This window comes from Phoxinus phoxinus, assembly GCF_949152265.1.
Source record: "Phoxinus phoxinus genome assembly, chromosome: 18".
Lineage (NCBI taxonomy): Eukaryota > Metazoa > Chordata > Actinopteri > Cypriniformes > Leuciscidae > Phoxinus > Phoxinus phoxinus.
This window is the reverse complement of record NC_136893.1, coordinates 25,604,209-25,617,250: the sequence shown is the minus strand read 5'-3', so window position 1 is coordinate 25,617,250 and position 13,042 is coordinate 25,604,209. Positions and strand designations below refer to the sequence as shown.

Sequence of the window (13,042 nt, the reverse complement as noted above, 5' to 3'; positions counted from 1 at the left end):
AAAATAAGAACAAATAATCAAATTACATATAGAACAAATATGAAATAGTTTTTCAGCAGTTTTCATGTACAGAATTTAAGTAATAAAATGTAAAATAATACTGCGTAGTCTTCACTGAATAAATTAAATATAGATGGATCTTTATAAAGTTATAAAAGTAATTCCGTCAAGAGCAGTGAGTGATTTATTTTCTTTTGTTGTTTGATTAACAGTAAAACACAGCAGCAGGATTATTAGGTTACTGTCCCTTTAAGACCGAATGCACGGGTCCAATATACTGTTACACGTGTGTTTTATTTCTCAACTGTTTACATTCACTTAAGACATAACCAACTCTGTTTACTAGGAAACTGTCCAAGATGGAGGTTTGTACATAATTGACCGTTCGCAAAAGCCACGCCCCTTAGTTATTGTTACTACGCCCGTCAAACAATTGAGAACCATAGCCATGGCTGGGTTGAGCTCCATACATTAAGTGATTGGTTTTAGAGTAATGCAGCAGACATATCCTCCAGGGCACGACAGAAAGTATAGACAGAATAGCGCACGGGAGCACATGCACTAAACAGTTTTGTAAAATTATATATCAATCATTTTTATTTGATCATATATCATTTTACAAAACTGTTTTGCGCATGTGCTCCCGCGCGCGCTATTTCAGTCACAACACTGCAATCAGAGGACGCGCTGAAACCATCAACTCTCGATGCTGTTCTCTTCATTCATAACTCGTAGCCGACTGAGAAGGATATGTTTGTGTAAATAGTTGTGCAACTGCGCAAACTTTGTTTTGAAGTTTAATGTTTGAGTTCCAGAGGAATTTGTGACTGTGTACCTGTTCAACCACATCAACGTTTCGTAATTAGTAAGTCCGTGCTTTTCTCTTTTTTCTCTCTTGTTTGCTGACTGATGAGGGGGCCGCAGTGCCGTAGTGAAACTTGTTTGTACATGTAGCCTATTTTTAAATAATAGTTGCAAGCAATCATAAAATACAGCAAGTTTTAAGCCCGTGCAGACCTCACTGCCATAGGCGCATCATTGCACTATCTTGCTGAAATCGCAATGTTTGACGGAGGTCCTTCTCCTAGTTACAGTTGCTGAGCTAGGATTGGACGAGAACCGTTAGAGGGCGGGGTTTTGCGAACGGTCAAAATTGTGTGTGAATTAGTAAAAGTTCAAAATTAGTCCGTTCAATCGAAAGAAGACGTGAACGAGAATTCAATTCAGTATTCAAGCGCTGTCTGAGACCAATACTGGTATCAATGCATCCCTATTATATATATATATATTTTTTTTACACTTTATTTCTTATTATTTAGCATTTTACATTTATTTTATTTTAATACTATTTACAATTTTTGGTTTAGTTTTAGTACTGGATTACTAGTTTGGTTTATTTTGTTTTATATACCATATTTACTAAAGTCACTTCTGTTCACCAAGGCTGCATTTATTTGAGCAAATACAGTAAAAACTGTAATAATGAGAAATATTACAATTGAAAATAAATGTTTTCTATGTGAATATATTGTAAAATGTAATTTATTCCTTTAATCAAAGCTGAATTTTCATGTTTAATGATTACTCCAGTCTTCAGTCACATGATCCTTCAGAAATCACTCTAATATGATTTGATGCTTAATGAAACATTTCTGATTATTATCAATGTTGAAAACAGTTGTTCTGCTTCATATTTTTGTGCAAACGTATACTTTTTGGGGATTTTTGATGTATAGAAGATTCAAAAGAACAGCATTTTATTAAGTAGAAATCTTTTGTAACATTACAATTGTTATCACTATCACTTTTGATCAATTTAAAACATCATTGCTGATTTCTTTTTTTCTTTGTCTTTTTTTTTTACTGACCCCAGACTTTTAAACAGTAGTGTAAATTTACTCTAAATACATCCAATGACACACACTAAAACACTATCAATTTAAAAGCTGAAATAAAACGCCTCAGAATGTCTGCATTAACACACACTCTCTCTCTCTCTCTCTCTCTCTCTCTCTCTCTCTCTCTCTCTCTCTCTCTCTCTCTCTCTCTCTCTCTCTCTCTCTCTCTCTCTCTCTCTCTCTCTCTCTCAGGCTTTAACGGAGGAGATGGATGGTCAGAATGAGACGTTGTCATGGCTGAATAAAACTGGCTCTCAGATCTTGTCAAACTCCAGTCTGAGTCCTCAGGACAGAGACATGCATGTGAATAAAATAAGGCAGATCAACATCAGTTGGAGTAAAGTACGAAACCAACTCCATAGCACACAAACACACCAACGTCTCTCTCTTTCTCTCTCTCTCAATCTCTCTACCTTAATATCTCTTTTTGTGTCGCCCTCATGTTTTCACATCTACTCTGATGTCTGGTGGGTACAATTTAATGATGTCAAAAGAGACACACACACAATAGAGCGCTGCAGTAATGATGTATTTTTGTAGGCCAACCCGTACTTTTACATCTCTCTGGTTCCCTCAACAAAAACCCAATAGGATTTTTCCATTGGCTTTTGTATCATTTAGATAATCTCTGAGAACAAACAAAAGTTTAGGATTCTTACAGGTTTTGTTAGTTACGATAATCTTTACAAATAAACACGACTTTTATGAAAATTCAATTCAAACGTATTGTAAATCTGGACGTGACACACTTCTGTTGATCAAAGTAGGCTCAGCGGTGGGCTAATGCTGATGGTCTCAGAATGGTCATTTATATGCTGATTAATCTGCCTGGCTCCTATACCGGTCTGTCACTGCTGCTTTACCTGAAATGGCTGTGATAATGATGTGCCATTGTGTGTGTTTAAAGGTGAGTGGTAAGCTGCTGGATAAGGTGCGTGAGGTGGAGGGCCGTCTGCAGACACACCCACAGGTCCAGGACGAGACCCGGCTGCCGTCCTACAGCCAGTTCCAGGAGCGCATGAACACACTGGGAGACTGGGTTTACATCTCCAGCCAGTCTCTGAGCGACGTCACACCCACTGAGAGACAGGTCAGACCATATACATATATATATATATGCGGAAAAGATTAATTTCAACCTTCATTCTGACCCTCTGTCTGAAATGATCTGTTTTTAAGGGGCGGCTCCTTTAAGGCTTGTCAGTAAAAAAAACTAAAAAACAGTCAGTATTCAAATATAACATCAACTTGTTTGGGACGCTGGGATCCTTCTGAAGCCTCTACAGCAGGGATAGGCAACTCCGGTCCTGGAGGGCCACTGTCCTGCAGAGTTTAGCTCCAACCCTAATTAAACACACCTGAACAAGGCAATCGATGTTTTCAGATTACTAGATAGATGCAGGCATGTGAGTTGTTATCAGGGCTGAAGCTAAACTCTGCAGGACAGTGGCCCTCCTGCACCAGAGTTGCCTACCCCTGCTCTACAAAGACGCGGTGTAGGCAAATGTCAGCCATCAAGCAACTGAATGCCAGTGGGCGGGGCCTGTGCGATGATGTATAAATATTCGTCGTATTCTCATGTCTTGACCCCTTTAAAGTTCCCCCAGAAATCACAGTAAATTATTCTGACTTAATTGTGTCCTTCTAAACCCTTATGACTGTCTTCTGCTGAACACGAAAAAATATTTTTTGAGGAATGTTAGTAACCAAACAGTTTTGAGTGAATTCGCCCTTTCCCGTATGTTTGGTTCTGTTGTCGTAATCATCGCAATGAAACCACGATATCTTATAAATCAATAACTCGTCTAGTATTGAGATCTGACTGGTGTGCGTGTGTGTGTGTGTAGGTTCTGGAAATGTCCATGCGAGAGCAGAAGCGAGAGCTGGAGGAGTTGTTGTCTTACTCTATTGAGCTCCAGAGGAAACAGATACTATTACCACAGGAAAAGGTTTGTGTCACCCAACAAATTAAACCGAGCTGAGCTTCAATTCACTTTTATTTGTTAGTAGTGCAATGCCAAAGCAGAATTCAAATGCATGAACCGGAAAGTAAATAATTTTACCTTAATAAATTGAGCTTGATGCGAAAGGTTACACTAACACATGTCCTGCATTGAAATTCATTCCGGTTTTTATATTCAGTTTGTCTGTTCTGACAGACAGAACAGTAATTACTGTTGAGATTGTGTGTTCGGGATGGTGTTTACCACAAAACTACACCAAATACAACATGTCCAATAAGTAATGCCTCCACCTTATCCGAATTTAAGAGAAGTATTTTATATCTTTAACACACTCTTTCAACTTGGGTAATTTTTAGAGATTTCATCTGGTCGTGATGAAATGTATAACTGAGGATCATAGGCATACTAACAGTGGAAAATAATTCCATGTTCTCTAATAATATTAACCAAGTGGCAGCAATTATTTTGAAAATAGCAGAGGGCCTAACACGGATCCTTGTGGCACTCCATAATTTACTGATTAACCGATAAATAGATAAAATGGTAACAGTCTGAAGTACACATGAATAGAGAGGTGGATGAGAATGAGCATGATGTGTGTGTGTTTGTGCAGAGTAAAATCGAACAGCTGGCTGCAGATTGGAAAGCTCTGGACGTCAGATTGAAGGAGACGCCACAACAGCCTCTGTCTCCATGGACAAAACAAGTGCCTCAGCAACACTTCACAAGTGAGTGCTGTGCAGACAGGTGAGATAGACACTCACACTGCTCTCCCAGATCTAATTGAGTGTTTGAATTGTGCCTGTGTCTCTCAGCGAGTGTGCCATCTGCAGTTCACATGGTCAGTCTGCTGAGCGAGGAGCGCCACCACAGCCCAGAGCTGGTGGGCCCGACCGATCTCAACCAGACGGCCACGGAGCTGGCGGACTGGCTCCTCCTCATCCACCAGATGCTCAAATCCAGCATCGTCACAGTGGGAGACAAAGATGAGATCCGCACCACCATCGGGCGCCTGCAGGTCAGGACCTGAGAGGGTGTTTGCCTTCACTTTGAAGATATTGACGTTTCCTTTCCCCCTACCTGACCGATTACAGACAACGTCTGGGCCACTAAACCCTGGCCATTTTAAAACCCCGGTTTTGTGATTGTAGGTGACTAAGGGAGATCTAGAGCAGAGACATCCACAGCTGGAAGACATCATCACTCTGGCACAAAACATCAAGAACAAAACCTCCAACCTAGATGTGCGAACCTCCATCTCAGAGAAGCGTGAGCATATTATACATCATCTTAATCTTCATTTCATGTTTAGTATTTGCCCTAGAGCTGCATGATTAATCGTGATCTCGATTCAAACACTCACGTGATTGCACTCATGATTGACAACAATTCGCCTGTGTCTATTAAACCTGTGATGAAATCAGAGTGAACAGATCTGTGTTGGCGCTGCCGCTGAGAGAGCAGTTGTCATATATATATATATAGAGGTGTTAACAGCTTCACAAACAGTCCTTTCATCCACACAGTATGGTTATTTTTGTTACAAGTATTCATATTATCAAAGAAGTACTATAAACACTGATGTCTACGGTAGTGCAAAATAGAGCAAATCACCCTTTGAAAGTTACATGGCATTTCAAATAACGATTTTATCGATTACAATCATTACACCAGTAGGTGGCGACAAATGACTGTTAAAATGTTGTTCAAAAACGCTGATGCATCCAGTAATGAAACAAGTGAAGTCTTTATGAGTGAGTCATTGAACCATTCATTCAAGAGATTTGTTCAAAAAAGCTGAATCATCCAGTAATGAAACAAGTGCAGTCTTTGAGTCATTGAATCATTCATTCAAACCGATTAAAATAATAATTCAAATAAAATACACACATTTTAAACGGACTGCAGCAATTAACATTTCCCTGCTGTGTGTCAGTGGAGAAGGTCCGCAGCCAATGGGACAACACACAGTACGGCGTGGAGGCGCGGCTCCTGCAGCTGGACCACATGATCGGCCACAGCGACCAATGGGAGGAGCAGAGGCGGAATGTGAAGGCTCTCATTGGTCAGAACGAGATGCATTTCCATAACCTGCTGCAACAGAGCCGAGAGCCGCTCACCAAACAGATCAGTGACAACAAGGTGAGAACTTGACCTTTGACCTATGTTACTTCTGATTGTTACCTTTCTCTCAGTGAGAGGTTCGTACTTTTGGTTAAACATGCAAGATGCAGGAAACTGTGGAACAGGAAAATCAATGTAAGGTTTTTAAAAAGTTGAACTTTTAATATAGCGCTGTGCTTTAAAACGCTGATTCATGCGCGAGACATGCAAAAGAGGCGAGCGCAACAGCTAAACACGTCCGTCTAGCGTGTCCGCATTGAAATTCAATGGAAAAGTAGCGCAGTGGAATAGAAAAACACATTCTGTGTGTATAGCCCCTTAAGTGTGTATTATTATTATTATTATTATTATTATTTTTCGTTATTTTGCGTTTGTTCTTACTGTTCAAAATACAAGACTTGGTCTCGGTCTCCTAAATCATTTTAGAAAGCTAGAGAGATGTCCTAACCAAGTTATGTGTTGCAGAGACATGCACTTTACAACTAAGAAATATTGTGTTGGAAATATATGAGGATCAGTGCGATTTGTGGTCGAGCAAACAGAAGAAATCCATCAGGCTTTTTGTCATTCAGTGAATAAGGGAAGTGACCTTAGGCTCACCCAAATCTCCGTTGTACATGTTTTCTTAATAGATATTCAAGTCTTCCACTAAAGTGGGTATTTCATTGAAGAGTAAAAACTCATGTTATGGTTTGCCAGGAACTGACAAAATTAAATTGCGTTATTTAATTAAAAGTCTGGAGTGGCTTTGTGAGGTACATGTTCCAATTAAGCCCACTATGCTTTTCTAATAGAACTGTCTCATATTTGATTAAATAAACACTTCAAATGTGTTTACATTTTTTATTAATCATCCAACCTAATTAAAGAACTGCAGATCAAATTGGATAAATATGTATTAGTGTTTAAGTAATTGACATTTTTCATAGGGACACTTTAATCTGATCATAGTCCGTGTTTCCTGCTATATCTTCCTTTAAGAAAGTCTGATATCTCTCTGGGAAAGACTCTGTCACTCTTTCTCAGGTTCTTCCAATATTTCTTTATCAATTCAGCAAGCTTGTATGGCTTCTCTTTTTTTTTTTTTTATCACCTTCAATTATTTATTTATTTATTTCCTCAGCATGCACAGTTTATCTTCCAAATTAACTCGATATGAGTTGCTAAAATTGATGAATTCAAATATATTTTCCGAGCACAGTAAATAAATGAAAAACACAAACTGTTTTAAATGTTCTTATGTTTGTGGGCTTGTTGGGAACAAAGGAATCAATGGAGCTGCTCCTAATAAGGTCAATGGACAAAAGCCATATTTCTGGATTATAATTACAGACAGAATTACATATTTTTCTGCCTCAAGAAGCTTCTAAAATATTTTAATTTGATGTGGTTATCAACAACTCGCTATGCATTTTTTCCAAATCCAACGTTTAAATGCCAAACACGTCAATCATATCAGGTTTACATTTGATTTCTTTCATGTATTTATATTTTCATTTTTAAATTCTCATCAGTAGTCAGTCATTTTCATGACTTGTTTTTAAATAAAAAGGGCATCTTTGGACAGCGGTTCAAGCTCAGCATGAACGTTTTGATTGATGTGACCGTCAGATTGTATTAACACATGACGGCAAGGAACCGAACGTTTAATTGACTCTAAATAAAAAAGTAAATTGTCAATATCAAATATCTGCATTGGCCTTCTCATATTTTTTAATCTTTTGCTATATGTCCCCTACATTTAAATTCATTGTATTGTCAACAACTTTTACGTTTTTGGAAAAATTGGTGATTGTAGATCACGTGGGCTGCAAAAAAATTAAAATCAATGATACAAATAGCAACTTTCATTATGAATGAGTTGTATATGTGCGCTCTGGCGATGACCCAAATCGTTCAAGGCATGCGAGCGCTTCATAAGCTTATAAGCGATGAGTTTCACGCGGACAGGTTGAGTGTCAGGAGCTTCAACAGGTTGGCTTCAATCTGTGGTGTAGCAAATTAGCTCAAAAGGAAAATAAGAATAATTATCTTGTTAATTAAATATCAATCAATGAATCTGTTCGTCCGGCGGACACTCTCGTCTATCAAACTCTCAGAGAGGATATTTTCCGTGGCCACAGAAAAATAACTTTCTTCGCATGATTGCATCTTTAAAGGGACAGGGACCAGAATCAAAACTCACATGAATGTGTGTTAAAGTTAAAGTTTTAGTGAACTAAATCACGAACACATAACTAATCGAAACAAACAACCAAACACACAATCATGCAAACATGGGTAAAAGGGAAAGTAAATGAAACCGGTGAAGTTACATGAAGTGGTGGTTCTATCATAAAGCATGCATAAAACATTATACAATACAAAATATACTATACAAGACAGTAATAATCCTCCACACAATGTCCTGGAGATGTTTACTAACAAATGATAGTTTCAACGGAAGTGAATCAATCAAAACTAACTTTAGCTGAAAAATAATTATAATAATAATATTCAAGGACCGCTATAAAGCCAAAACAATCTCTGTTACCTTAAATTATAAGTATATCTCTGTAAAGCTGCTTTGAAACAATCTACATTGTTAAAAGCGCTATAAATTAAGATGAGATGTCCATTCATAGAAGGTTTGCCTATGAAACCAACAAAAAAAAGCTTCTCGTCATTTTCTCATCATTTAATTTAAGAAATCAATCAATCCTCAACATAATCAGTGCATTCTGTTGTATTAAATGATGAATGCATGTGACTACAATACTGTACAAGCATAGGTGTAAGTGTTTGAACTGAAGAAACACACACACACACACACACACACCACTGCATCTGACCTGTAGGGGCTGCTAGAGCCATAATTTCATTGGCTTATTGTTAGGCATTCATATATTATTAAAATGTTTTGTACATGAGTAGATAGTGTTTGCCTTAGGTTAGAAATAAAGTTTCTGAAGTCACTTGAGGTCAGGTGTCCTTCAGTCTGCAGCGGCAGACACACGTGAACCGAAGCATCGTGACGTCTACACCGACTCCGCTGTGTCACAGTTGCGCTGGTCGGACTGTAGTTGTATTCACGGATGTTTTGTGTTGTCAGGTGTTCCTGCAGGAGCTCGGCCGAGGACAGGAGAGCGTGACTTCCTTTAATGAGCTGTCCAATCAGCTTCTGCAGGAATATGCCGCCGATGACACGCGCAAGGTCAAAGAGCTCACGGACAAACTCAACAACGCATGGAACGCTGTCAATAACAGGTGTGTGTGCATACACACTGCGTTTACACGTGCACGCTCTTTCCCTTTAACCTCCGGGACCCGGAGGGAGAAGAGGAGATGAGAGGAAGTGCATCACACACACACACACACTCTCTGAAACGACGAGTCATAAACACACACGTCATGTGACGCACATGTTCAGCATCCACAGATGTCACACCAGACTCTTCTGGACTTTAATAACTGTTATTATTACTGCTGCATTTAATGTTGTGCATAATAATACTATTATGGTAATGAATACCTTTGTTGTTATGCATTATCACACATAATGAGGTACTATACTACCATAATAATTATGCTATCACAAGTACTGCGGTAATATGTGCTACCATGAGTATTTATTACTGCAGTATTTGTGTTAGCATAATAACTATAGTACCAGAGTATTATTATGGTTGTAATCCTATTCATAATAATAATATATTTCTGTCATTGAGCTTTATGAATTTTATAAAAAAATATATATATTATTGACTTTGCTCTCACGAATATTGCAGATATTCATTAATATATATTACCATGATTATGCTCTCATAAAATGCTACCATAATAATAATTTAGTAATGAATACTTAATAATATATCAATAATAAATACTATTATAATATTTTTATAATAAATATGATAGCATTGATGTAATTAATATTACCATAACTATAGCCTCTTGCTCAAAGTACTAACATACTAATTTAGTAATAACTTGTATTGTAATTATGCATTTGTAAATATTATGTCAATAAAATACTATCGTGGTAATATTAGTGTAATAAATACTACCATAATTATGCTTTTACAAATATTGTGACAATGAATGCCATTAAATACCCCCATCATAATATTGTGATATTAATTATGCTTTTATAAATATTATTAAATAAACTTTTTAATCTTTTACAACTATTGTGGAAAATAAATGCTAAAACAATACTCCCATAATAATATAGTGATATTGAAGACTATAATAATTATGGTTTCATTAATTATAGCGATGCATAAGAATGTATAAGAATACCGCTGTAATCATATCGGGATATTAAACACTATCGTAATTACACTCTCACCGCAATAAATGCTGCTATCATAATAAAATCCCGTAGTTATGCTTTCACCAGTATTACCACCACTATAATAATAACTGCACAAATGTTGATTACATATGAGTGTGTTAATGCTAAATGTGCAGCACTGATGTTAGCGCTGTGCCGTCCTCAGGGCGTCCGACCGCCAGGCCGCTCTGGACTCGGAGCTCAAGAGTCTGCAGGCGTCGCTGCGCGAGCTCGAGTGCTTCCTGAAGTGGCTCCAGGAGGCGGAGACTACAGGCAATGTGTTAGCAGGCTCCGCCCAGAGGGAGGGGCTTTCACAGGACTCCGCCCACATCAAGGAGCTGAAGGCTCAGCTCGAGGTAAGACCTGCCGTATTCACATGTGCACGCTTATATTCCTTTATGCCCATGTGGGACTAGAGACAACTTTGAAGCTTCTTCTTTAACAGGAAGAGATGTGTAAAATTACCAATTTTCGGGCTGGTAAACAATGGCTGTGCAAGTCACTCACTCAAAGCCAGCCAATCAGAATTGAGCTTGTGATTTTCAGTTAGCACATGCCAGTTGTGTTTTCATATTTACGGTCGTGTGTTGACTCTGGGCGGTCCATGGGCGTACCGTCTGTGATGCAGAGGAATCTGGGACATACTGGCGCTGAAGTGTGTGTGAACGATATTCAATTACCTCCCTGTCAGTCCTCATTAGCTTCCACGTCAGCCCCAGCGCAGCGTTCGCGTAATCAAGGTATAGATCACTTCAGCTGAGAGAGAGTGTGCGTCTTCCTTTTCTTCTCCCTCCTCCGACGGCTCTCCGCCGAGTCTGTGATAGTCCTGTGAGATCCATGCATCACAGTTTGATCTCTTTATCTGCCGTCGACTCGAATCACGACTGTGTGGAGGATATCTCAGCCGCTCGCTCTCACTGCCTACTAAGATTCAGAAGCCTACACACTCACTACACACACTACACACATCCACTTGTGTGTCGTTGTATTAAGCAGATCATCCCGACTCTGAATTCTGAATTGTGGAAGTCGCAGCAAAGCATTGAGTCACCTTTTGTTGTCACGTTGCTCGGCAACAAATGAGATGTTTTGCGCCCTTGAAGGGCACCGCGAGGACTTGGCACACTTCGTAGGGTCAGTTCAAACTCAAGTGAGCAGCTGAATTCTTCCTGAAGGCCGTTAGTGAAGTGTTCAGACAATTGTCACTTCAACGTCCTGAGTGCCGAGTCCTCATTTTATCAGAATTCATTTGATCAGATTTTACCTAGGCCTGGAAAGCCTACTTTATCATAGTTGATACTCAAATTTCTACGGTCTCTAAATTATCAACATGATCAAAACTTGTTGTACACAATCTACTACAGACCTTCTGTCGTCTGATTGATAGTTTAGACCGTTTTAATAAGTTAAATGCCTACTACTACTAGTATAATTGTAAAAACATCCACATTTAGCGTGTGGTTCACGTGACTGACTGTTGTGGGAAAAAAATTCTGGTTAAAAATAAATATTTAACAAAACATGTCCTACTCTAAAACTTTAAGAAAATCAAAGCCATAAATCTAAACTGTGCTCCAAATCTGAAGTTCTGAAATCCAAAGTTGATATCTCAAAAAATGAGCTTTCAGAAGATCTTGTTTGTGCGCAGTATTTTTTTCAGGACCATTTTATCTTTTGGAAACCATGTTCATGATTTGACAAAACCTTTACCAAGTTTCGTACCATTCTCATGAAGTTAAAAATTCTAATAAATAAATAAAACGTTAAACTTTTCAGTAAAAAATGACTGAACAGCACCAGAGGGTGAACTATCATCTTACTAAGACATATTATTGGGAGTTACAGAGTGATAACTGAGATATATATGCGTTTTATGTAGTCTTTTATACTGTTATAAAAAAATATTTACATTACAAGATATTATAATTTCATCTTACGTTTTGGCCAAATAATTGGGACTCAATAAAATAAAGTTGTTTTCCTTCTCAAATATAAGCTCCATAAAAGCCTGATGATGTATCAAATATAATACTCAATTATAGCAAACGTTTTTTATTTAAGATTTTTTTTTTCTAAAGGTTTAATGAACTGTTGCATTTAAAATATACTGTGCTTTTGTCTGGACAATATACACTGGTATTCAGTTGCTTGACAAAACACTCTTTTTTTAATTAAACATTGGTTTTATTTATCATGTCACTGTTAGCGCATGGCATTATTAAAGCTGAAGTTGTGTGTGTGATTCGCAGGAGACACACATTCTGATAAACTATAGAGCTTGAATGCAAGTGGCATTAGATAAAAAGCGCCTGCCAAATGTAAAAACGTTTAAATCACTTTTTTGACATGCTCATTTTTGCTGTCGATTTGATTTTTGTTCAGCTTCTTTCTTTCACATCTGCCTTGCTCTTTGAGATTGTCAGTTTCTTTGTAGTCACCAATCATGTACCATTTTGTCAACGTTCATGTTTGTCAAGGACATGTTCAGATTATTTACTTCCCTAGAAGTTTTAAATTGACGCAGTTGATGTTATGCAATTGTTTCATCTCGACTGATGTCTGGGTTTGTTTGACGTCAATGACATTGACATTAGAAAGAGAGTTATTCACAATACACACAATCACTTCTCAACAGCCAATAGGGCTTCACGATAGTGGAAAAACTGACAATGCAATATTTTTTTCTTCCTGCAATATATATATATGTTGATATAAAAACAAAAGATGACTTGAAAAGCTCT

The 13,042-nt window shown here is 38.0% G+C and overlaps 1 protein-coding gene across 4 annotated transcripts in view; it reads left to right on the top strand.

Annotated features, from left to right (window-relative positions):
* utrn (utrophin) overlaps positions 1–13,042 on the top strand; it is a gene marked incomplete at its 3' end in the record, with an annotated part of 231,004 nt that overhangs the window by 82,279 nt on the left and 135,683 nt on the right. For all 4 annotated transcript variants that reach the window (XM_079588189.1, XM_079588190.1, XM_079588188.1 and 1 more), the window contains exons 44-52: positions 2,091–2,240; positions 2,806–2,988; positions 3,746–3,847; positions 4,476–4,590; positions 4,678–4,880; positions 5,014–5,131; positions 5,799–6,004; positions 9,078–9,232; positions 10,468–10,657. In XM_079588189.1, the coding sequence (XP_079444315.1) occupies positions 2,091–2,240; positions 2,806–2,988; positions 3,746–3,847; positions 4,476–4,590; positions 4,678–4,880; positions 5,014–5,131; positions 5,799–6,004; positions 9,078–9,232; positions 10,468–10,657 (1,422 nt within the window). The remainder of the gene's footprint in view (positions 1–2,090; positions 2,241–2,805; positions 2,989–3,745; positions 3,848–4,475; positions 4,591–4,677; positions 4,881–5,013; positions 5,132–5,798; positions 6,005–9,077; positions 9,233–10,467; positions 10,658–13,042) is intronic.